This window comes from Ahaetulla prasina, chromosome 3 (genome assembly GCF_028640845.1).
Source record: "Ahaetulla prasina isolate Xishuangbanna chromosome 3, ASM2864084v1, whole genome shotgun sequence".
NCBI classification, from domain to species: domain Eukaryota; kingdom Metazoa; phylum Chordata; class Lepidosauria; order Squamata; family Colubridae; genus Ahaetulla; species Ahaetulla prasina.
In genome coordinates, this window is record NC_080541.1 from 104959613 (window position 1) to 104986022 (window position 26410).

The 26410-nt window shown below is 36.5% G+C and overlaps 1 protein-coding gene across 6 annotated transcripts in view; it reads left to right on the plus strand.

Annotated features, from left to right (window-relative positions):
• Nucleotides 1-26410, plus strand: part of ADCY2 (adenylate cyclase 2) — a 147080-nt gene that overhangs the window by 94769 nt on the left and 25901 nt on the right. For 5 of the 6 annotated variants that reach the window (XR_009154471.1, XM_058177458.1, XM_058177456.1 and 2 more), the window contains 9 exons: nucleotides 2958-3001; nucleotides 5823-5903; nucleotides 6871-6940; nucleotides 8304-8401; nucleotides 11551-11635; nucleotides 22374-22511; nucleotides 22925-23047; nucleotides 24280-24464; nucleotides 25361-25445. Coding sequence is in view for 5 of the 6 variants with exons in the window: in XM_058177458.1 (XP_058033441.1) it covers nucleotides 2958-3001; nucleotides 5823-5903; nucleotides 6871-6940; nucleotides 8304-8401; nucleotides 11551-11635; nucleotides 22374-22511; nucleotides 22925-23047; nucleotides 24280-24464; nucleotides 25361-25445 (909 nt within the window). In the remaining variant the exon portion in view is untranslated. The remainder of the gene's footprint in view (nucleotides 1-2957; nucleotides 3002-5822; nucleotides 5904-6870; nucleotides 6941-8303; nucleotides 8402-11550; nucleotides 11636-22373; nucleotides 22512-22924; nucleotides 23048-24279; nucleotides 24465-25360; nucleotides 25446-26410) is intronic. The other variant, XM_058177455.1, reaches the window with a different exon arrangement.

Sequence of the window (26410 nt, forward strand, 5' to 3'; positions counted from 1 at the left end):
TAATAAACTTCAGAATTGCGCATTGTTTCTTCAGATAATATTACATTACCGAAATAATGCTATATACTACCTGCAGAAAATTAGATGGAGAACTGCCATTGTTAAATGTATTAGAATTATAATGAATAAATAATTGACTAAATAGTGCCTAGGCCTGGAGAGGCCAAGTTTCTGTAAAGTATTTGACTCCTGTGTTAGTGCTTTTCTAGCTGTCATAGACTTAGTTTACTTCTACTTACTTCTACTTATGCAGAAAATTTAAAAACCACCACACGTAGTCCTCAACTTACAACTATAATAGAGCTTGCCCGTTACGATAATAGATTGTGATTGTTGTAAAGCAATCACCTACATGAGTGACCTGATTCTATAAGTCTTTTTTGTGGTGATCATTAAGCAAATGCAGCTGTTGTAAAGTGAACCCATTGTTTGCTATAGGGCATTTTTGCCAAAAACTTGAAGGAAATACCTGTTCTCATCAAACAGTCATAAAACACGGTCATGTGACTACGGGATGCTGCAAACAACCAAAAATGTGGGCCAGTTGCCAAATCCCACGTCAGAATATCAGAACCATATCATAAGTACCTCGGCGGGTGTGTGTGTATGTTCTTCATAGATCTGAGCAATCACCAAGCAATAAGTAAATGATTGTAAGTCAGGGACTACCGTATTCTCAGTTCCCATTATAATGCCAGTACTGCATAATTTCAAAACATGGAATAAAACGTAATATCTGTTTAAGACTCCTCCTAGGAAATTATTACCTTATATGGTGGGAGGGTTCAATTGTTTCACTGAGCATAAGAATGTTGCTGATTGTGTGAGATCCTGTAGAGTTATTCCTGCTAGTAATGTCAAAAGTGGAGCCAGAAGAAGGCAAGGGCAAGGGAATTTCATAGCTATTGCCAAGAAAATTAAATGAAATGGTTACAATATTGCAATGTTATTTGGTCCCAGCTGATGAACCCCTCTCCTCTCCAGGTTGGGTGGTATTTCTCTACCCTGTTTTCCCCAAAATATGACATCCCCTGATAATAAGCCGAATTGGGCTTTTGAGTGCATGGCAATAAGGCCAAGCACTTATTTCAGGGTTCAAAAAAAAATATAAGACAGGGTCTTATTTTCGGGGAAACATGGTATTACTTAGAAAGAGCACAGAAATTCATCAAGTAGATCTGGAGATGGTGACAGGACCAGAGCAAAGCTACAAAGAACTCTGATTAATGTTTGTGCCAGTATTGAAATAGATGTTCTTTGCTGTATAGTGACACACAGTCAGAACATGGAATGTGAGAATCGTCAATCAAAGAAAACTTGAAATTGTCAAAGCAGTAGCAAAGCAAGCTCTAAAAGTTAGCAAATTGGATGTCATAGGAATAAGTGAACTTAAATGGATCACAGTGGGCCAATTTAATTCAGTTGCTTAAATTCAGGGCTGGAATTCCTGTGAATGATGAAATGGCAATGAATTTCAAAATGAGGTAGCTAATTATTTTTACCTGGCTACATTATGCAAATGCACTTGTATATGCATTTACTACAACTAGAGAAGAGAAAGACCTTGAGGAATTCTGTGACACACTACAAGAGATGTTAAGTGCAAGATCAAGAAAAGTCAGCATGCTGCTATTTAATGGGAAAATGAAGGAATACAATAATATAGGAGATGAAAAGGCTTTTAAGAAGAGAATTGTTTATTGTGAACTTGTACTTCAAGAAACATAAGGTTCTACATTTAGGCCAAAAAAGTAAGGTTCTACATTTAGGCCAAAAAAACAAAATGCACCAGTACCGTATATGTGGTACCTTGCTCAATAGTAGTACCTGTGAGAGGGATCTTGGAGTCCTAGTGGATAACCATCTAGATATGAGCCAGCAGTGTGCAGCAGCTGTTAAAAAAGCCAACACAGTTCTGGGCTGCATAAACAGAGGGATAGAATCAAGATCACGTGAAGTGCTAGTACCACTTTATAATGCCTTGGTAAGGCCACACTTGGAATATTGCATCCAGTTTTGGTCGCCACGATGTAAAAAAGATGTTGAGACTCTAGAAAGAGTGCAGAGAAGAGCAACAAAGATGATTAGGGGACTGGAGGATAAAACATATGAAGAACGGTTGCAGGAACTGGGTATGTCTAGTTTAACAAAAAGAAGGACTAGGGGAGACATGATAGCAGTGTTCCAATATCTCAGGGGCTGCCACAGAGAAGTGGGATTTGGGCTGTTCTCCAGAGCACCTGAGGGTAGAACAAGAAGCAATGGGTGGAAACTGATCAAGGAAAGAAGCAACTTAGAACTAAGGAGAAATTTCCTGACAGTTAGAACAATTAATCAGTGGAACGACTTGCCTGCAGAAGTTGTGAATGCTCCAACACTGGAAATTTTTAAGAAAATGTTGGATAACCATCTGACTGAGATGGTGTAGGGTTTCCTGCCTGGGCAGGGGGTTGGACTAGAAGGCCTCCAAGGTCCCTTCCAACTCTGATGTTATGTTATGTTAAACATAAATTCGAAGTCTGTTCATGCAAGGACTGACTTAAATGCAAACTTTCAACATCAAACAAGAGGACAAAAAAAGAAATCTCTATTAAGAATTAAGAATCTCTATTTTAAACTGGGAATGGAAAAAGTGTTCATTGACAAATAGCTTGCATGCTGATTGGAATACCCTAATAGACATTTAACAAGAAATATAAAAAGAACATTAGAAGCTACTTGTTTTTAGATTTTCTTTCTTTCCTGCACTTTTGGCTTTGTCCTTTTCTTTTTTCTGCTTCTTTTTCTGTATTCTAAATATTAATTCTTATTAGTTTTTAATCTTACTTTAATTTTTTTAATAAACTTATATAAAAAGGAAAAACAGTTTGCATTATAGAGCAATCTTGTACATTGAATCCAATAACTATTTTATAGTTCTATATATCTGGATGATACTTTCTGTTACTCTCTCTTAGGACATGCCTATGGGTCAGTATAATTTCCAGCGTTGTAGAGAAAGGTATGTGTAACTTGTAAAGACCTCAGTATCATGGAAAACCATGCTAGTTTACCCAGTAATTCTACACAAGCATATTTTTTTAATAGCCATGATAATTTTGCATAACTGTTAAGGTAAGAGGATAAATGAAATAATTCAAATATTATAAAACCTCATCAGCTTAATTTAGGCAAGATAGAAATATGTTAGGTATTTTTATTAATAGGAATTTGTTGGTAGAATGAAATCATCAGCAAAACAAAAAGTTAAGTTCTAGTCTGAGTAATTATAATAATTATTTTGAAATTATTTTGAAATCTTGTCAAAATGTTATTGATGTGACTTTTAAAAGCCTTAAAACTGTGTACCATATAGTTTAACATGTGAAATTCAGACAAGGTGTTGAATTGTAATGATGGTGTTAATGCTATAGGATATCTCTTTTTAATAATTACTCTAAAACTATAGTTGGTAATTCTGTGTTCTGTAGCTACTTTCTTTGTCAGACCACCTCCTTCTATTCACTACAGTTTATAGGTTTTATTTTCTTTAGTCCTCCTCGTTGCTTCACATTTATCTTCCCCATCTCTTCATCAACCATAGTTAATTCTGCTTTTCAGATCAGTACTTTATTTATTTATCTGTTAATCAGCCTTGCTAGATTTTCTTCTCCTTCCCTTCTGTGGCTTCTGATCTTAAATATTCTCAAATTCTTTAACGTTCTTTCTTTCTGAGTAGTCTTCTCTGTTCTATTTCTCATGCCCCTTTTTCACTCTGCTCTGAAGCTTTTTCTTTAGCTTCTTTGTCCCTGGCGACTGATTTTGCTTAGTCCTTAGATCAGTGGTGAAATTCAAATTTTTTTACTACCGGTTCTGTGGGTGTGGCCTGTTGGGTGTGGTGTTGCTTGGTGGGCATGGCTTGGTGGGCGTGGCAGGGGAAGGATATTGCTAAATCTCCATTTCTACCCCACTCCAGGAGAAGGATACTACAAAATCCCCATTCCCTCCCCACTCCTGGGGGAAGGATATTGCAAAATCTCCATTCCCACCTTGCTCTGGGGCCAGCCAGAGGTGGCATTTGATGGTTCTCCAGGCTACTCAAAATTTCTGCTACCAGTTCTTCAGAACTTGTCACAACCTGCTAGATTTCACCCCTGTCTTAAATCCTATCTGAAATTTTAGTTTCAGAAACTAACATTTTCTCTTCTTCAAAGAAGCTAGGCTTTTGTCCTTAAGCATTTGAATATTTCAAGAGCACATACGAGCCCAATCAATAAGTGTTAAGAGATTTCCCACTAAAATTACAATAGGATTAGCATACTATTTCTCTAGTAAAAATTAGAAATGAGAATTGTTAAGAAGGAAGGAAGCTCATAAAAGGTAGCATTCTCTGTACTGCAACCCAATAATGTCTTCATCATGGTCTTCGGGAGTCACACATATATATGGATTATATATCTGCACATAGCCTATTGAGCCCTGATTATTGATAGCCCTGCCCCCATTCCACCCCGAGCAGCAGCTAATCATCCTTTAGCTTTGTTGACATTCTTTGTTCCTTCAATTGTAAAAATGTATTTAATCTTTTCTCAACTCATTGTGAAATGATGTGTTAACATCTATAGCTCAATAGAAATACATCTGCTAGAACTGTGATAGCTTTAAGTCAAGCTAGTTATCTAGAATATGCCAGGTGGTTTTCTACTGCCTTTTCTCAAGAGCTTTGTTCAAGTTCCCTATCTAACTCGCAGCTTGAAATTCTTCGATAGTCTCCCATTCAAGTTTTAACTAGGCCAATCCTGACCATTTTGTCCCACATGACAAAGAGGTATAAAATTAGATATATTATACCAAGTTTTGTATTCCATGATGTTATAGAAACAACAAGGAAATTTTCCAAGTTCATTGGAAACAAAATGTATAATTATATCACTTCATTTGAGGTTCCTTTATAACATTGCTAAAGCCATTGAGTCTAATTATTAAAATCCAGTATTTAAATTTATATTCTTATCAAGCAGCTCTTTTTGACTGAAATAAAAATAGGTGTACACTATGTAAGTGTACAGTCACATCAGCAATATTTAACATTATATTGTAAAATGAAAAGTTGATATCAAGTACAGATCATTGCAATATGTGTAAATTTGTGCTGGCCTGCTACAGGAAATAGGAATAGGAATATATTGGCCTTATTTCTGCTTTTCTCATTGCTTTTATTTTGTTTGCCCTAATGAATGCCATATAGGTAAGCAATAGCATTTAGGTTTATATACCGCCCCATAGCGTTTTATATTGCACTCACTGGGCAGTTTCGAATGTAAGCATTATTTGCTGAGTCAGGATTGAACTCAGGCTGTGGGCAGTTTTCCTGCAAAACTTTAACCACTATACCACCAGGGCTACAGGTAGTCCTCAATTTATGACCACAGTATAGCCTAAAAATTTGGCCATAAGTCTTTGTGGTTTTAAGTCAAGTCACCATGGGGCTGGACTCAATTTTATGACTCTCTATGATAACTTGAGTCACCGTAGTCGTTAACGAATCGCATAATCAAAATCCAGCTAACCCAATCGGTGCTTTTTGCAGGAAAAAATAAGAAAAATGTGATCATGTGACTGCAGACACCGCAAACAGTTGTAAATGGAAGCTGGTTGACAAATGCCCAAAGTGCAATCCTGAAACCGCAAGGGGTGTGTGACAGTTACAATTCTGAAGATATGTAATAAATAACTTTTTCCAAAGCCATAGCAATTTTGAACAGTTATTCAGAATTACCTGAATTTTATTTAAATTTCATCCTTCAGGATGCTAACTTCATTCCTTTACTTTATCTCTGCAGAACAAAATCTCAGAAGAAAAAATTTGAAGAGGAATTAAATGAAAGGATGATTCAAGCAATTGATGGAATAAATGCTCAAAAGTATGTTTGCCCACAAAGTTGTTGTTTGTACAACTGCTGTTCATATTATGGAAGTAAGCATTGAAGCCCCTTGAGAAATCTGAAGGCAGAATTTTTTGAACTGGAGTTGGAGGAGCCTATTTCAAGATAGGAATCTGACTGTTACTTTTCTTCCCAGATTATATGATAACACAGAATAGAAAAATATAAGCTGTTCTATGACTTAACTGTCTGTTGGACAAGAAATCAATATTTTATTGATCCACTGGAATTTAGTCCAGCAACATTTTATTCAAAATTAGATGAGAAGAACTGCATATCTATTCTGATCACATTAGCTCTGAAACCTGCACCAAGTTATATTTACATTCCTTCCCTTCCTTTAGCAGAATTCTAGGGTACTTATTGTCACATGGAACTGTGGATACAATAAGTTATTTTGAGTTGCGAGCCTCTATGTAGATCAGAGCTGTCAAATACCCGGCCCATGGGCCAGATGCATCATGTGCTGGCCATGCCCATGCCCGGTTTAGTGAAGGAGGGAAAAAAACTCCCGATACGTCATGTGACCAATGCTGTGAAGACGTGAGTTTGACACCCCTGATGTAGATTATGAAATTTATGTATAAAAATTAATTATTGATGCTAAGTTAAATGCTTCTTATTACAATACATTATTCAGCCCTTATTCACAAGGTTGGCAGTCTAAAACTGCCACCAACTTTAGAAATCATCCCTACATTACATTTTTAGACTGGTACCATTTTAGAAGCCTGGACAATGTAGATAGATGGAGATCTATGGTTCCTATTCACTGCCTCCCCTAAAGAAGAGAAATTGCTATTGAACTAGTATATTTCTATTACATAAACACATCCAACTGTTTGATTTCCTTTTTGAACCAGGTTTATTTTTTCTTATCTAAGTCTCCAGAAAAAAATATTAGCAGCTTATGTATAATGCTGTTATGGTTCTTTTTCTTTTCTAGGCAGTGGCTTAAATCTGAGGATATTCAAAGAATATCATTGCTTTTCTACAATAAAATCTTAGAAAAAGAAGTGAGTTGTATTTAAATTATAAATTCTATTTTACATATATTTCCCAAATTCTCTAGTCAATAAGAAAAAAGGATGTAACTTAGTTGTGGGAGATTAGATTCTTTTTTATATGTATATATATATATATATATATATATATATATATATATATATATATATATATATATATATATATATATATATATATATATATATATATATATATATAGTTTCATCTTTGATATAGAGTTGCATAAATTTGGGTTTGCACATGGGGGAAAATTACAGAAAAAAACCAGAAATCAAATGGGAAGAGGTGAAACTTTGGCTATATTTCCTGGCTATCAGAAAATGATGGATTTCCTTCATACTCTTCAATTTAATATATCTATTACTTAAGTCAGAATTTTGCAAAAAAAAGATCTAATTAATCAAAGTAACTGAAGTTGAATGATTTTAATGCTATAACAGCTTTTAGAGAAGTCCAATAAATCTAGAAAATCAAAATATTTAGTATCATGTTGATTATTAATAGGTACTGACCCTCTTTCAGAAATGAGCTGAATGACATCAGTGATTGAATGACAGCCACCTATGATACAGTTGTCGTCAGTCCTTATTAACAATTCATCTAAAGTATCTTGGTTTATTCAGGAATAGGAATAATCATCCCAGAGTTTCAAAATCAATTTGTGTTACTCATTTTCATGTGTGGGAGGTTAATAGATCCTATGAACCCATTAAACCTGCTTTTTTTCCTGAAAGATCAAGGTACAATTGATTGAAAAATTCCTGTACTGCAATCCATGGCAGTACTTTTGCTGCTGTTATGCATTTCAATATGGTTGTCTGTAGAAGTTGTTCCGTAATTCAAACAGCATGTATCCCAAAATGAACAATTTATGAGAGTTTCATTTCTGTGGAACATTTTTAAACTTTGTCAATATAGAAAATGTAATTAATAAAAAAGCTTCATAATGCTTATTGATGCTTTGAAAAAGATATGGTTGGCTCAGGTTCACCATACCAATGTGGCTTGTCATCAATCACAGTGAATTAATTGATAGAGGTCATCAAAGGCATGGAACTTGTTCAGGATTTGTTATGGATGGCTCTTCCCTCCTGGATTTCAGCAGTTATAATTTTCAATTATGTGTCCTCTGGATATTGAAGTTTAATTTAACTATCATGGTTAATAATTGTTGATTAACCATCATCTTTTAATTCTTCCAAAGTTTTTGTTTAAAGCCATAAAGTTATCTAGATAAAGGATACCCTCGTATCAGTAAATATTTTAAAATCCAATAGATGTTATAATTTACTTGTAGTCATTTTTAACAAGGAAATATTTTGATTTTCTTTATAATCTCTCATTTTCTTTTAGTATAGAGCAACAACCCTTCCTGCATTCAAGTACTATGTAACCTGTGCCTGTCTTATATTCTTCTGCATTTTTCTTGTGCAGATTCTAGTGCTACCAAAGTAAGTGAGTGATGTATACTGTTCTTCAGGGGTGGGTTCTACTTACCTTTACTTCCAGTTCTCAGCAGGATCTCATGCACTTGCTTCGCTCGCCGCGCTTGCGGCTCCTGATGATGTTGGGGTCGGTGGGCGGAGTCTACCCCCAGTTTTACTACTGGTTTGCAAAAACCAGTCCGAACCGGGGGCAACCTACCACTGCTGTTCTTTGCTTATATCCATGGAACCTCTTTTAGACTGAATTAGACCTGTCTATAATCCCATCATACTGGCAGGTTTTTTTTTAAAAAAGATACACTCTACTTTATGTCTATTTTGTCTTTTCCACCACCACCACCTTCCTTTGTTACTTCTTCTTTCTCAGTTTGTCTTTCTTCAAAAGGAAAATTATGCAAGCCATTGTGGCCATGACTTGATCACAATTAGATTTGGTGCAAGCAAGGCTATCAGAGACATCCTGACCATTTACTCCCTTGGATATTTTTTTTAACAACTTCAGCAAAGATGTAGCACTTCCCTTTTTCCACTTCCAATTGGTGGGCATGTGATATTATTAACCTTGTGTTTCAAAAGTGCTTTTTCAAAAGGCAATTGGACAGGGTTTTTTTTCTTGATTAAAAAAAAATGAGATTGTTCAGTTCTGACCAAATAGATGGCAAGATTTATAATCTTGTATATCCCATTTGGTCAGAGCTGAAGAAGCTTCTTGGATGAGAAGCGAAACGTCTTCAAGAAAAAAACAAACTCCAGCTGCCTTTTGAAAAGCACTTTTGGGACAACTATGAATGACTGAGAATCTCCATAGATGTTAATCTTGTGCCTCTTCAGCTGCTGTGCAGCTAAAAGATGTTGCTGCTGATTCAGTCAGCAGATCTAGTCATAATCTATGGGTTTTGCACCTTTGTTTTTGGATATTTATATTAATATTGTTACTATTAAAGTTAATATCTTACAAATTCATTCTAAAACCTGCTGAAAGGCCAGTTCCAACTATAACCCTGTAACAATAATTCTGGAAGTCTTTTTGGCTGAACAGCAAGGTAGTACTGCCAAAAGTTCTATAGACAAGCAAACAAGCAAGGAAACAAAATGTTTTAAATAATGTTGCAATTTTACATACTTTTCATTGTTCTTGTTATTCTTCGGAGTTCAGGCTTCTTGCAAATACTTCTAGCCTCCCAGGTTAATTACTGGCAGCAAGGCAAGGAAACATAAAAATTAGTTTGATTCAAATTTGAGCTCTGGTGAACAGGTTGTAGTTTCTCAATATCAGACAAAGTTAGTTCGGTGATGTCTTCTACTATATTCACTTATGGCATCTTTCACCAATTTACTTTCTCAGTATCTTAATGTTCACAATTCTTTCTTTTTGCTAATTGCTACTGGGACTTTATGGGAAAAAATGTCCCTAAAGTCTCATCAAGGAATGGATTCACTGCACTGTCAAACTTATATTCACTTCAGAAGTTCAGAAGATTCTGAAATATTTTGTTTATTTTATATATTTCCTGACTCTCAGCAACTCTGGGTGGCTCATCACTAAAATACTTATGGACCTATATTAGGAAAATTGAATGATGGTGAAATATTCTAGGAATTTTTTTCAGGAACTCTCTTTTATCAAAAGTTTTACCAAAATTTTATCAAAATTATTGAACCTATTGATGATTATTCATTGACATTAACAAGATCTTATATACAGTGATATTTGATTCTGACTCTATTGGGCAGTGGATCATCCCATTGTATATTTTCCCTATTTTACAACTAACTAGCTTTATTTCTAGGTGAAAGCAAAAAATCATTTTAAACATGAAACTGAACAATCCTTTCATAATTTAATTTATTATTTTCTACATAGGAAACTTTCAGGGTATTGAGTTGAAGGTTGAAGCAGGATTTTCAGCACATTGAATTTCAAAAAGTCAACACTTAGTGCTCTGATTGTTTGAAAGCAAATGACACTCCACAAGCTCTTTCTCTCTCTCACTTCCTCTCTTATTTTTATGCCACTCATTTATATGAAGGCTTTTTTTTTGTTGCACCTGATAGAATGGAGAGCTACTGCAAATGTTTATATTAGAAAAAAAATGTTTTAACAATGAAACTCTTATGTGTTCCAAACCTCTGCTCTAATTGAAATCTTTTGAAAGTTTTATGAATGTACTTTCAAAATGGAAAAGAACAGACTCGGAAATTATCAAACTTAATCTAATGCTCTTAAAGATGAAAATTAGCTCTCTGTAATTTTCCTACAAGAATTTATCCCTGAATTTCTTTTTCATACACATACAATATAATTAAAGACAAAAATAAGCATTTACCAGTAATACTGAATTTCTGAAATGAACAATTGACCACTATGGAATGGAACATCAACAGAATTGTTATGTAAATCCAACAACATCAGTAATTTTATCTCACTTCTTTTGGGGAGGGGGGTGTCTTCTCAAGATGGTGAACATATCTAAAACTCCTGCCTCTGGTTTTCCCCATGACAGCAACAGATCTGGTGGGTGGGGCTGTGGGAGAGTGATTATATTACCTTCCTTCTTCTGGACTAATGGAAAAAACCGTTTTTACATCAGGAAAGATTTGGTTATTATAGGAACAAATGGAATTTTTAGAACTATATTTTTCAGCTCTCCCTTTTAAAAACATCTAGGCATTGGTTGAGGGAAGAGTTGTTCTTCATTTATTATCGTATTTAAGAAATATAATATGTGCATAAATTAAAGAAAGTCTCTACTTCTCTCAGGACTTGATCTGCACCAAATATGATAGTGATAGCCATGTTCCCAAGTTGGGGAGGGAAACTAATTTGAATATTGAAAGAGTCCTGCATGTGAGGAGGGTATGGTACACTCCTTCATGTTGCCTTCCCTAGTCTTAAACTAAACTCAAAACTCCTTTTTCTCTAGTGAATCACTACCTCAGGAGAAAAGGGTCTGGGATGTTTTAAGATCTCGAGGCAATGATATTTTTAAAATCTCATCAGCATATGCCCCTTTGGAAGTTCAAATGAGTCCCTACTTCATTATAGTCACTTTCGTTGAGGGATGTGGCCAAGGTAAAGAAAACAACCATCATTTGTGTTACTTTTACACGGAATTGGTTTCTGTGAAAAAAGCCCCTTTTTTCTTGTTTTCCAGAAAATCTATACTTGGAATCTCCTTTGGAACTGCCTTTCTGGTACTCTCATTCATTCTTTTCATCTGTTTTGCAGGACAGCTTTTGGTAAGTGTTCAATGCATACTGACTGCAAAAGACAAATCTGTCAGCATAAATAATTGGGCTCAAACACTTCCTTACTTCTTCAAGACTGCTTTCTCTGACCAAACAGCAATTTATCCCTCTCAGCTACTTAATTAAGAAAGGAGATCTTAGATGACTTACTTACTTGCTGTTTATTTATTTACATTTTATTAAGTTTTCTGAAATGCATTTAATTATACAGAGATATTGCCACACAACTCCAAAAATGTAAGAAATTCAAATTGCAATGTGCTTTATCTAATTTATTTCATGCCATGTTACTAAAGGTGATTTAACTTTTTGAAAAATAATGCTAATTTTAAATCAATACCATGTGATGAAAACATGCTGATAAAAAATATTATAGCTAGGAGGGCTGTACAATACTTTCAAGCATCAGCATATTTTCCTGTAGGCTTCTGGGGAAAAGCACAGTTCTGTTTAGGTGTTGTAAACAGATAAATATTACATTGCTATTTGCATATTCTCTGAAGCACCTTTTGGAGATCAAATCTGAAGTTCTATACAACCCGAAATGATAGACCATTAGGCTTCCATGTGATGTCACAGATTGCTTTGAAACTGAATGATACTTGCTTTTAAGCCTCCAGATTAAGATACTTAGCTCTATGCCAGGGATCTCCAACCTTGGTCACTTTAAGACTTGTGGACTTCAACTCCCAGAGTCCCTCAGCCAGCGAAGCTCTATGCAACATGGCTCACAATGTTTTATTTTTCAACAAAAAACCCAACATCCTTGATGCTAAGAATTATTTTTAACTATTGTGGGTTAGTATAAGAAGTTGTGCCTTCTCCCTTCTTTTAAAAACTAAATCAATATTCATGTACATGTAATATGATGCTAACTTGTAGAAGATTCTTTAAGCAAATTCAATCTTAAAACATTGCTTACTGCTTTTCACAAAAAAGACGAAGGGCTGAAGCGAATGCTCCTTCTGCTTAAAACAGCCACAGATATCGCCACTTAGCACAAGGGTCACAGAGATTCTTGGCAATAAGGCTTGGCTTATATTCTCCACCACCACTCTGTAATAGATCTCAAGAGTTTTGGGGACAATTGAAAATATTTTCCAGGAGATATAGCTTGTTTAGGTACAATGATTTCTGCAATTTTTAGAGAAGAAAAACATATTTGCTTTCTTGCAATAGAATCCAGTGGCATTCTATGCAACCATTTTAAAAAGTTTATGCATCAATTAATGGCTGGAAAATGGAAACTGACATACCTGAATCAAATAAAATTGTTTGGCTTTCTCTTCTGTGCCTTTTGTTAGTCCTTACTGCATCTCCAAATTGAGCAAAAAGCAAAAGAGACACATGACAAGGGAGCAAGGCATTGGGAAGGAAAGACAAACCAAAACACAATGGAAATACAATAGTAATAGAAGAACATTCCTAATAGGCAAAATAATTATAGAGCAACATAAGTTTGGAATAAAAGTATAGTATTGGATGATTCTCTAGAAAAAAGTTTTTGTTTGTGTCTGATTTCTACCTTTTTCTGACCATACTAACATATACCGGTAGTTTCCTTTTTGTTCTGCCACCATCATATTAAAAATAGGAAAATATTTTTTAAGAACTGTTTACATATACACAAGAGCGTCATTTTGAATTCAAGATGGTTGAATATTATTTTGGTGCATCTTTGCTTCCCTAACAACACAATCCCTCTGTATAAATTACAACAGTTGGAATCAGTGGAAGATATTTTTCTTTTATGGGAAATTAAAGTCTCTTAGTTGTCTGGCTTAACTACATTTTTGCAACTAACTGCAGTTAAAGTTTTGAACACTAGAGATAATGTACTATGCCTTTATGGGTTTTTCCCCTTAGAAACTAAATATTTTTTTTTTAAATGTACTGCTGCTTACCAACCAAAATATGACTTCTAAAACTTACATCTTGGAACGACATCAGTACAAGGACTTAATGTTTCCTACTAACATTGCTGCCTTCCTGGCTGGACAATTTTCAAAGTAATTTTTTGGTTGAAATGACATAATAATGTCATATCAACTATGCCTTATATGGTCTTTTATGCCTTATAAGGTCTTTTATGCCTTATATGGTCTCTGGCAAAGAAAGATAAAGTCTTCTGTAGGCTGAATTTGACTCTTGGTGATTTCATGGGACATGTCTTGCTCTTATGACAGTATGCAAGTAGCTTGCCATTGCCTTCTTCCATGCCTGTATTATGCTTATGACGGATGAAAATGGATTGGATAAAACAGTCATTGTACGTTAGATGTTAGTGATTTCAACACAAGGTAAACAGAATTGCTTTTTGTAGCTGAAAGGTATTTCTTTAGATTCGTAATGTTACTTATTCCTAAGTAAGTCTAAGTATGATTACTAGTCAAATATTTTGAATTAAACTTTTTACCATTAAAAGCTAAACTAAAATCAAATGGATTTAGCATAATATTCATAAAAGCCAGCAATATTAAAAATGATTTATGTCAAAGATAGAAAATAAGCAAAAAAAGGTATTAGGTATCATTCCATCCTAGACTGCTAGGCAATTCAGAATGCATCAATAGCATAGACTAAGATTAGGTAACAACCTAGTATTCATTGTTCTCATGATCCTTCTGAAGTCCTCCTTCCAAAATTTAGTGACTCAAAACAAATAGGCTATTTTGGTGGAAGATATAATGAGGATCTATCCAATTGGCTTGCCTAAATCCTTGCTTTCTGTCAAAAGATTCTGTACTATTATTCCCAAATAAGACTGTTTTCTTTCTCAAAAGCACATATCAAAGATCGGGGAAGGGTATTGTTATGGATCTTCCTGGATGCTTGCCCTTATAAACCATGACTATATGAATAAGAAAATAATTGCTGGGATTATCCCAGATCTCCCTTCCCTCACTGATTAAGCTGAAGAAACTACCATGATTTACCAAAGTGATATTGTGGTTTTGTGTACTTGTGTTCTGAGTTGCTTAGGGAATGTGATGGACTGCTTCTACCAAGGGAGAGGTAATACCGCCTTCAGTATGACCTAAGCATTGCTCATAAAATCATCTGCTACAATGTCCTACCTGTCAATGACTACTTCAGCTTCAACCACAACAATATACGAGCACACAATAGATACAAACTTAAGGTAAACCACACCAAACTTGATTGCAGAAAATATGACTTCAGCAACAGAGTGGTCAATGCCTGGAATGCACTACCTGACTCTGTGGTTTCATCCCAAAATCCCCAAAATTTTAACCTTAGACTGGCTATTGTTGACCTCACCCCATTCCTAAGAGGTCTGTAAGGGGCGTGCATAAGAGCACCAGCGTGCCTACCGTCCGTGTCCTAATGTTCCCTTTAATTGTATTCACTTTATGTATTCAATTCATGCTTATATGTATTATCTAATACGTACTGGACAAATAAATAAAAAAATAAAATTTGACAGACTGCTGTTATCAGGTTCCCAGGAAGAAGGTAAAATATTCCAAGAAGGGAGGTGATACAAGAGACAGCACAGTCCCAAGCTGGGTCATGTGAAGTAGAAGAGATTTAGGATAACCATTCCATAGAACTTTGCATGATATATCCATTAGATTAAAGCTAATATAAATTTAGTCTGGCAAGATTCTGTCTGTATGGTGTAAGCAATAAAGAACTGGCTGGATTTTGTACTTGGGCTAAGTTTGACAGTGGCCCAGTCAAGTGACAGCCCTAAGAGAGCTTTCTACCATCAGCGTTCCCAGGGAAGTCTTCTGCAGTATGTTAGGGAATTGGGAATGGAGATCAAGATCCACTTTCATCTTCATTTTAAAAGGAGGTACTTCCAATTAAGTGTACGCTACAGTCAGAGGGATTTCAGCATTTTCTCTGGAGTTTTATCTTGATAACTGTTTAATTAGTACTACTGGAATACAAATAGTGATTATCTTCTGTTTTGCTGTCAAAGTGGGATTGTTTGTAAATCCCTGGGTTGGAACTCAAAAAGTTTTCTGCTATTTTCTCTCCAAGGCAACAGCTTTAGGAATTGAGGAGTATGTCTGTTTTCATAAAGAGTTTTGGGTGTATTGAAAAGATATTAAAGCTATAGTTCATTCAGAATAGAGTTAAGTACCAGAATGTCAGCTGGAAGAGCATGGAAGTATGTTGAGACATCCATAACTGATTTAATGATGTATAATAAAACCATTTAGAACAAAATTGTAGACTTAGAATTTCAGTGTCATCAGTCGGATTTACATGTAATGGGATTTTGAGAGCAAGAGGAGAAAAATAAAGCTGTCATTTTTGTGGAAGCCCTAATATCTCGAGTATTATTCCTGCAAGAATAATTTTATCAGCTAGAAACTAAAAGAGCTCATCATGTTTCAGCCTCTCCATTTTGTTCCTCTGATAAGCATTGGGTATTTATTGTTAAGTTTATTGTATTTGCTGGGAGGGATAAAATAGTCAAAAAGCCAGATCTGATGTCGTTCAATTTCAAAGGACAAAGTTTCATGTTATGTCTATTCCTAGAAAACAAAAATGTGTTTGACATTGTGTGGGAGAAAGTTTCAAGGCTATATTACATATGCAGTAAATCTTATTCAATTTCTGGACAGAAGCCAAAGATCTGTTCAAAAAATCTTGCAGAAGAAAAATATCTTACTATTTTCAGTTCTTCCTGTGGTTGCACTGGCGAAATAAAAGTTCTACAAGTTTCGTTATTGTGTCTGCTAATAATTCCAAGCAATATTTCAGTAAAACAAATAATTTGGAATTAGCTAGTCAGGTAAAAAACAACCAAACTCAAGGGCGCCGAGAACTCCATAGTGTCTGGTAAAAGACCACATTCTGTGAAATTTCTGTGGTCAATAGTGAGAAAGAACAACATATAATATTGGATGATATCTAAAAAATGAAATCCAGTGGTGAAAAAAGTTAAGGTTCCACATTTAAGCAAGAAAAAGCAAATGAACAAGTATAGTATAGGTGGTACCTGGCTCAATAGTAGTAACTGTGAGAGTGATCTTGGAGAGTCCTAGTGGACAATCACTTAAATATGAGCCAGCAATGTGCTGCAGCTGCCAAAAAAGCCAACACAGTTCTAGGCTGCATTAGCAGAGGGATAAAATCAAGATTACATGAAGTGTTAATACCAGTTTATAATGCCTTGGTAAGGCTACATTTTTATGATTTGCTATAGCAATTATGATGACTTCCTCAGGAATGCATCATAATTGATCATCATCATCATCATCATTCACCAGGGGGAGCGGGATGACCCGTTGCAGGGACGTGCTGAGGAGTTTAACGGTTATCTATACGATAAAATCGTTCAGCTTCGAGACGGTCTAGACCAAAATTGCGACGATTCAGATGAGGCGTCTGAGGGTGGTCTTGGTGACATTTTCTGGGATGAGTTTGACCCTGTGGCTCCCGAGGACATGGACAGGTTGTTGGGTAGGCTGAATGCCACCACGTGTTTACTGGACCCGTGCCCCTCCTGGCTGGTGCTGGCCACTCAGGAGGTGACACGAGGCTGGCTCCAGGCGATTACGAGTGCCTCCTTGTTGGAGGGAGTCTTTCCGGCCGCCTTGAAAGAGGCGGTGGTGAGGCCCCTCCTCAAGAAGCCCTCCTGACCGGCTGTCTTAGGTAATTATCGTCCGGTCTCCAACCTTCGCTTCGCGGCGAAGGTTGTAGAGAGTATGGTGGCATATCAGTTTCCCCTGCACCTGGATGAAACTGTCTATCTAGACCCGTTCCAGTCCGGTTTCCGGCCCGGCTACAGCACGGAGACGGCTTTGGTCGCATTGGTGGATGATCTCTGGAGGGCCAGGGATAGGGGTTGTTCCTCTGTCCTGGTCCTATTAGACCTCTCAGCGGCTTTCGATACCATCGACCATGGTATCCTGCTGCGCCGGTTGGAGGGATTGGGAGTGGGAGGCACCGTTTATCGGTGGTTCTCCTCCTATCTCTCCGACCGGTCACAGACGGTGTTGACAGGGGGGCAGAGGTCGACCCCGCGGCGCCTCACTTGGGTGCCGCAGGGGTCGATTCTCTCGCCCCTTCTGTTCAACATCTATATGAAGCCGCTGGGTGAGATCATCAGTGGCTTCGGTGTGAGGTACCAGCTGTACGCTGATGACACCCAGCTGTACTTCTCCACACCGGGCCACCCCAATGAAGCTATCGAAGTGCTGTCCCGGTGTTTGGAAGCCGTACGGGTCTGGATGGGGAGAAACAGGCTCAAGCTCAATCCTTCCAAGACAGAGTGGCTGTGGATGCCGGCATCCCGGTACAGTCAGCTGGGTCCTCGGCTGACTGATGGGGCGAGTCACTGGCCCGATGGAGAGGGTGCGCAATCTGGGCGTTCTCCTGGATGAACGGCTGTCTTTTGAAGATCATTTGACGGCCGTCTCCAGGAGAGCTTTCCACCAGGTTCGCCTGGTGCGCCAGTTGCGCCCCTTTCTAGACCGGGGTGCCTTATGCACGGTCACTCACGCCCTCGTGGCGTCTCGCCTGGATTATTGCAATGCTCTCTACATGGGGCTCCCCTTGAGGGGCATCCGGAGGCTCCAGTTAGTTCAGAATGCAGCTGCGCGGGTGATAGAGGGAGCCCCTCGTGGCTCCCGAGTTACACCTATCCTGCGCAGACTGCACTGGCTACCTGTGGCCTTCCGGGTGCGCTTCAAGGTGCTGGTGACAATCTTTAAAGCGCTCCATGGCATAGGGCCGGGCTATTTACGGGACCGCCTACTGCTACCAAATACCTCTCACCGACCCGTGCGCTCTCACAGAGAGGGACTCCTCAGGGTGCCGTCAGCTAGGCAGTGCCATCTGGCGACACCCAGGGGAAGGGCCTTCTCTGTGGGGGCTCCCACCCTCTGGAACGAACTCCCTCCAGGACTTCGCCAACTTCCGGACCTCCGAACCTTTCGTCGCGAGCTTAAAACACACTTATTTATCTGCGCGGGACTGGATTAGGTTTTTAAAGTTATGGGTTTTAAGGGGTTTTTTATTATTTATATTATTTTAAATTTGGGGCAATAGAATAAGTTTTTTAATTGTTTTTTAATCTGTATTTATATGTATTTTAACTGCCTGTGAACCGCCCTGAGTCCTTAGGGAGATAAGGCGGTATATAAATTTGAAAAATAAATAAATAAAAATAAAAATAAATAAATAAATCATCATCATCATCATCATTCATAATGATGAATTCTGGGCTATTGGTAAGATAGCCACAAAAAAACTTGCAAAGGATATTAAATATAGGCATTTCAAAGGGACAAGGTTGGAAATACCTGGTGAGTGACTCCCTTCAAACCTTAATATAACTGAAATGAAGATTCAAGACATGTATATAATGACATTTTCACAAATCTTTTGTGCTAGTGTCAGACATTATGAAGTTATTGTATAGGTGTCATGTTGATCACTTCTCATTTTATTGTTGTTATTGTTAATTGCGAAGTCATGTCCGACCCATCACGATCCCATGGACAATGTTCCTCCAGGCCTTCCTGTCCTCTACCAGCCTCTGGAGTCCATTTAAACTCATGCCTACTGCTTCAGTGACTCCATCCAGCCACCTCTGATTTTGTTAATATTTCCCACTGCTGTGATCTATATTTTATTTTAAAGGGTTTTTTTAAGTCTTACATTTCAAACAAATTAATGAGATATTAAACAATTTTGTCTGCAGAGATATCCTGTTTATCTGCAGATACATTTCAATACTTCACTTAATGCTATGAGAAATCTATGGAAATCTATGAGTTTCAGATATAACTTTACCACTGGTGGGATTCAGCCAGTTCGCACCACTTCGGGAGAACCGGTTGTTAACTTTCTGAGCAGTTTGGTGAGCTGGTTGTTGGAAGAAATCATTAGGGGAGAGAACCGGTTGTTAAATTATTTGAGTCCCACCACTGAACTTTACCCATGAATATCTTACATTAAGAGATAATTTTACTTTTAAAATAGTGGATGAACTGGATCCATCATATTTTTACTTTAGGATAATTTAAGGGATCATTCTACATTTGAATTGGTGGGAGGTTCCAACAAAGAGGATTTTTTTTAAAAAAATAAACACTTTTAACATGAATTATTTTGTATATGAGGTTAGTTTCCAGAACTTTAAAAAATACTTTTTTCCCTTACTCTTTCTCCTCGTTTTTTTGTAAATTTAATGCTTGTTTGTTTTTCATTCCAATTACTGGTAGTTATAATATAGAACTATATTATAGATATATAGAAGATAGAGTGGAGTGGAATGGAATAGAATATTTCTATAGATAGATATTTCTATTTATAGATATATAGAAGATTGAACTATTTTCATTTATTTTCTGTTTACATAACATTGAATAATATTTTACCATATTTTATTACATTTATTTTGTTATTATGCATCACAGTATATATTTTCCATAATAATATTTAATATTAAACATAATGTGATTATTTGCATGTTAATTTATATAAGACTTTTAGACTCCTAATTTATAAATTTAACATTTTATTTAATTTGCCTGTAATCTGTATGGGAAGATTCATAATCTTATAGTTTAAAAATGTTGTTTTGTGCTGCTTTTGAATCAAATAAACTAATCTCATTTGACAAAATAAAGCTAAGAAATACCTTCAAAATAGAAGAGTTGGGACAGGACTTTTACACCAAAGGAATTTTGTAATCACTGTTATTGATGAAATAATCCAGAAAAACCAGATAATTAAAATTAAGCCATTAATCAGCAGCATAAATCAGAATACTAAAATGACATTTATAATGTAATACAACGTAAGGATACTAAAGACCGAAAAGCAACGCTATAACTTTATCGGTAAACTCATTTTGAATATTCTAGAACAGGGATCTCTAACATTGGTCCCTTTAAGACTTGTGGACTTCAAAATCAAACCTGGAACCTAGAAATCAAACCTAGCATAACTACTTGGTAAATATGCATGAATGTGTAAATGTATGTATGTATGGCTCAAATAGCTTTTAGCTCAGATGATGAACAATAACATTTGTAAACTTGCATATCTTTGTATGTTTCTAAATTTGGAGATCAAAATAAACAAGCAATGCTCTTTTTTATTACTCAATATGGCAGTATAGCTTCAGTAGTGAATATTTTTTAACTTATTAGGTCAAATATTTGAATTAGTAGTGAATAGACTTGCCTATTTTGGATGATTTCACAACGTGCTGCCTGCCATCCTCTCAGGTTTGCCTCATTTCATTCGTTTATAACTTTTTAATAAGTGACTTGATCTTTCTGCATTTCCTGCTAAGTATTGTAAGTAGAGTGTATGAGGGCTACATCAAATAATATTTTAGATTCAAGAAAATCTAAAAGTATCTAGTCAATCTTGGTTGAGCTCAGAAGCTGACCATTTGTCTGAAATGGTGTAGGGTTTCCTGCCTGGGCAGGGGGTTGGACTAGAAGACCCCCAAGGTCCCTTCCAACTCTGTTATTATTATTATTAAATACCTGGAGTAAGGTGACCATCTCTGAAAATTAAGCAAATCTAAAGTCTGATAATACACTGATAATCAAGTGATGTTCCAGGTATGATATGGGTCTTGAAAGTCGGATCACACTAGATATCCCTGGGATTTGAAGGTCTTTTGTATTTTAATGACATATGTTGCTTTAGCTAGTATAAATTGGTGAAATATGCTATTATACTGCATGTTACTTATATACTATGATGTCCTCTCTTTGTGTGGATTTGAGTTTCTTCCTGAGAGTGATGAGATCTATCAATGGAGGAAGTTGAACCTTCCACCTCTAAACTTCCATGGCACATACCAAGTGTTGCATTTACAATTAGTCCCAAGTTTACCCTTTTTTTTAAGCAGGGAACTTCCTGTTGTCCCAAATTGTACAATTGAGGCAGAAGGCAGCCAAGATTTAGATTATTGCAGATGGTATAATCGTGAGAAGATAGAGGGATGGGGGCATCATGTTCCACTGAAGGATCCACAGCTCTGTGTGGAAGAATCCAGAGTATAATTCTGGAGAATCTGGGGTCAACTACAGTATTAATTCTGACAGTGAGAACAATCAACCAATAGAACAGAAGTTGCCTTCAGAAGTTGTGGGAGCTTCATCACTGGAAGCTTTCAAGAAGAGACTGGACTGTCATTTGTCAGAAATGGTGTAGGGGGTTGGACTAGATGGCCTACAAGGTCCCTTCCAACTTTGTCAATATCTGTTAATAGTTTGAGAAGTTTATTTATTTATTTTTGTCACAACAGTATACACAAACAATTGTCATGGATAAAACAACATATATCCAACATATATAACAACATATAAAATAAACAATATCCCGGGAAAGGGAAAAGTCAAACGACTTATACTGATAACCAGGAATCGAATTTGATTTGAGGCCATCTTTATCTTCTTCGTCTTCTTTTTTAATTGTCTTGTTAGGCATTCTGAGATTTGCTTATAGACCAGAAATGAAGTTAAAACCTGAGCAATTGTCTATGCTAGGAGACTGTGAAGTCCTTTTTGTCTGCTAAATCGTTTCCTTTCCTGTTCAGAGCATTATCATTCTAAATAAATAGCAGTTCATCAACATGATACTTCCTAACCTCTTATTTCTATCCTTTTGTTTTGAATCTTCTGCTTGCTGTTGCTCTGGATATTTTTGGAACACTTTTTTTTTCCTTTGGGGACTAATCAGAAATAGATATGTGCATTTTCATGTATTCTGTATTCAGCAGTGTAACAAGAAACTCTCAGCTTTCCTGAGGTGGATTCTGAAATCAGCTGGAGTCATTGAAAACCGCCCTTGGCCACGAATCATGATTACATTGATAACAACAGCTGTAATATTAACTATGGCTGTGTTCAACATGGTAGGTTTAATAAGATTTTCTTCGACTTAATTGTATTGATTTATCTATTCAGTTTGGGCATCTTACTTTCAGTGATGAGAGAAAAGAAATGTGTAACCTCCATGGATTAAATTCTGTTTTTTATTGCTTTCAATGCATTAAGATAATTTGTATTTTTTATCAGAACAATGTGTCAAACAGAAACCTTCTGATAGGTTGAAAAAAAATATACAGCTTTGTAGAAGCTTTTTCCCCCTTCATAATGAAACATTTGTCTTTTTAAAAAAAGAGAGCAACATCATGTTTAACTTATAATCAAAAGTCCTATTTCATTTCATATATCCACATGTTGTTATTGTTATTTTGTTTAGATTCTGTATATTTGACTGAAAGCTTATGAATTTTTTTTCTTTTCTTTTTTCTTTTTCTTTTAGTTTTTCTTGAATGATGGTGGTATGGTTGAATCTCTCCCCATTCTTAATTCATCAAATATAAGTTCTCCTGATACAAGAGCTCAGACTCTCTGGTATATTCAAAACAACAATTTTTTCTTACCAGTAAGTTTGTATCTTATTCTCATGATCCTTAGGAGAAAAAGACAGTGTCTATAAAATGATTAAACACTCTGTAGAAAGGCTATTCCATGCAAATTATTTATTTTTTAATTACCCTACCAGTTTTCTCCAAGTAAAACTAAAAGTTACACTGAAGGTAAAGGTTACACTGAAAGTATCAATATACTATCTAGAAAAGTAGTACTTCATTAGGACTTACAGACTAATTTGTTTCTTGTTTACTTTGAAAAAATATTTGGCTGGATTCAGTAGGATTTAGGCAGGACTGCATTTCAGTAGTCCTTGTTTAGCAACCGCATTTGGGACCAGCAACTTGATCATTAAGTGAAGCAGTTGCTAAATAAAAAGTGCAACTGTGTTTTTTTATCGTACTTCATCGTACTTTTTCTTTGCTTTAGAGACCTGCAAAGGTCATAAAGGTGAGGATTGGTTGCAGAGTCACCTTTTCATTACTGTCATAACTAAGCAGCTGCTGAACGAGGCAGTCTGCAAACAAGGGCTACCTGCAGTGGTAAAATTCAGCCGGTTCTATCCGGCTCGGGCGAATCGGTAGCGCTGGTGGCAGGAGGCTCTGCCTACCCGCCCGGACGTCATCACGTCCTGCTTTTTATCCTCTGCGCACAAGCATGCACACATGCACGCTCACATTTGCGAACTGGTAGCAAAGATAAGTAAATTTCACTTCTGGCTACCTGTATTCTGTCCTGTTCCTGATTAGGCCTGTGCCAATCATTTCACATTTTATGACATCACAAAGTAGCTATTCCAGGGGAAGTGTCTTCTGTACATACTTGCTTGGAAGACTTTGGGAGTCTTTGAAGTATCCGAAACCAAGACATGATTTCCCTGTAAGCAAAGTACCTCACTGAATGATTTGCAAAACACTAGCTCTATACTTACATGAAAATCACTTTTGTCATGCATTAATGAAGAAGCCATTTCCAAGTACCATGTTAGTATAAAATGCAACATTCAGTCTCTTTAATTTGATGAGTCAAAAATCCTTCAAATAGAAACTAGTGAATCAGGGAAAGTGGTAGTGGAATCTTTCTTCTAATCCTCTAATTTTATATGCAGATAAGAGTATTTTAATTAAAAGTATTCACCTCTCGTCCCATTTATAATACATGCTAGGCACTGTTTTATAACCAATAAGAACTGGGTCTTGATATTTGATTTCCAAATTTTTATTTGTTTTGATTTTTCTTTTCTAGTATTTTATTTACAGCTGCATCCTGGGCCTCATTTCTTGTTCTGTTTTCCTCCGGATAAATCATGAGCTGAAAATGGCAATCATGTTGGTTGCTCTGGTTGTCTACAATGTAATTCTTTTGCACACACATGGCTCTGTGCTAGATAATTACAGCAAGTTACTCTATACAATGGCACCGCTAAAAAGGTAGGCCACTAAATCAAAACCATTGTTTATGCCATGGGGAGCTGGGATGGCAGGGGATGCCAACTCCTCCATGTTTCTTCTCTCCTTGTAATGTTTAAGAGAAATGGTATTATTATCCAGCTCACGGCAGGATAACTTATACCAGGGGTCTGCAAACTTGGCTCTTTTAAGACTTGTGGAAGTCCACAAGTCTTAAAAGAGCCAAGTTTGCAGACCCCTGCCTTATACCATCCAGACCTTAGAACAGGGGTGTCCAAACTTGGTCCCTTTAAGACTTGTGGACTTCAACTCCCAGAGTTCCTCAGCCAGCTTTGCTGAGGACTCTGGGAGTTGAAGTCCACAAGTCTTAAAGGGACCAAGTTTGGACACCCCTGCCTTAGAAGAACTCCACAGTCTCTTCCGGCCCTATGATTCTATGTTCTATAAATAATGGAGAGTGAAATTCTTATTGAATCACTGATTTTGGCAATCCTGAAATTCCTACAAGTTATTAGGTATTAAATTTTGTAAATGTAGTTTTGCTGCTGGGAAGAAGGGAGATTTTGTGAATTTTTAGCTATGGTTAACTTGACTGGATTGGTGGATATATACTTTTTTCCCCAAAATTTGCTGGGGTTTTTTTTTTCACTTTCTCATGAAGAATATTTTTACCTTTTCCTGTTTATTCTTTTTTTCCCCTGAATGTTGTTTCCATAATGGGGGAACATTCAGATACAGAACTGTATATAAGTTGGCAATCTAAAATGTTACCATTCGGAGAAAAACTGATTAGGTGCATAGAATGAAGTGGTCCTGAGTTTGTACTAGAAATTCTTGCACCATGAATTTAAATGGGCATATTCAGAATCTGTAGACCAGTTTGGATTGCCTGTGATCAAAATACTTTATTTTTACAGGCCAGGGATCCTGAAAGATCTAAAAACAATGGGTTCTGTATCTCTTTTCATCTTCTTCATCACTTTGCTGGTACTTAGCAGACAGGTAAGTCTCTTGTTCTTCTTTTTTCTCTTTCTAGGAATTTTATTCTACTTTCAATGCTTTGCATGCCCAAATTGACTAATATCTTGGCATTACCATTAGCAGGAAACATGGATGCAGCTTAGGTACTTTCAGGGGTCCCAGCCTGGTCTACTTTACTTTACTAAAAAATGTTACATAAAACCAAAGCCATGGTGGGTGATAGAAGTTGTGACTTGGAACATAGAAGTAGTACACAGTGAAAGTTAATGAAAGATATAATGGAAATTAAATAGATGTGTAGATGTGTAGAGAAAGGGGAAGTATGTAGTATCTGACCTTATGGGGATAAATTGATGAATAAATGCAGGGAAGGGAAGCTGTAGGCTTAATTATGAATAAAAGGGCTAACATTACCTTAGAAAATATTTCCTGGTGTCATCTATTTTGTAACTGTGCCTGCAGTAGAAATTCAAGTGTAATGGTACTTCCATGTTATACTCTAGTGAACACTGATAATAACAGTATCAGAAATTAGTTTTGCAAAAAACCTGTGCAACATTCTGAATGAATGAAAGCTAAAAGAATACAGTTACTCTATTAATTGTCATGAATGGTTGGATCAAAACAAGATGAGGGAGCACGATAGAATTTTTGGGCCATTCATAGACTCACAAATTAATAAGATGTGATTGATGAATATTGGTTTTAAAAAAAGGTCTGCCTCTTTCAAATACATGATTTATGTTTAAGTCTATTCATGCATACATAAGTAGGGCAAAAGAAGGAACTGTGGGTTCCTTGGTGCCCTCTGAGCTTGATTGTTTCTTGCAGATGTTTCATTATCAAACTGGCTAACATCATCAGTGCTAGCAAGGAGTGGGATATGCTCTCATTTGATTAGACTGTTATTTACTGATAGTTTGTTTGTCTGAGCTGGTAGTTCCTTAATTGGGGTATTGTTTATTTTTTGATTGTGATCTATGTTT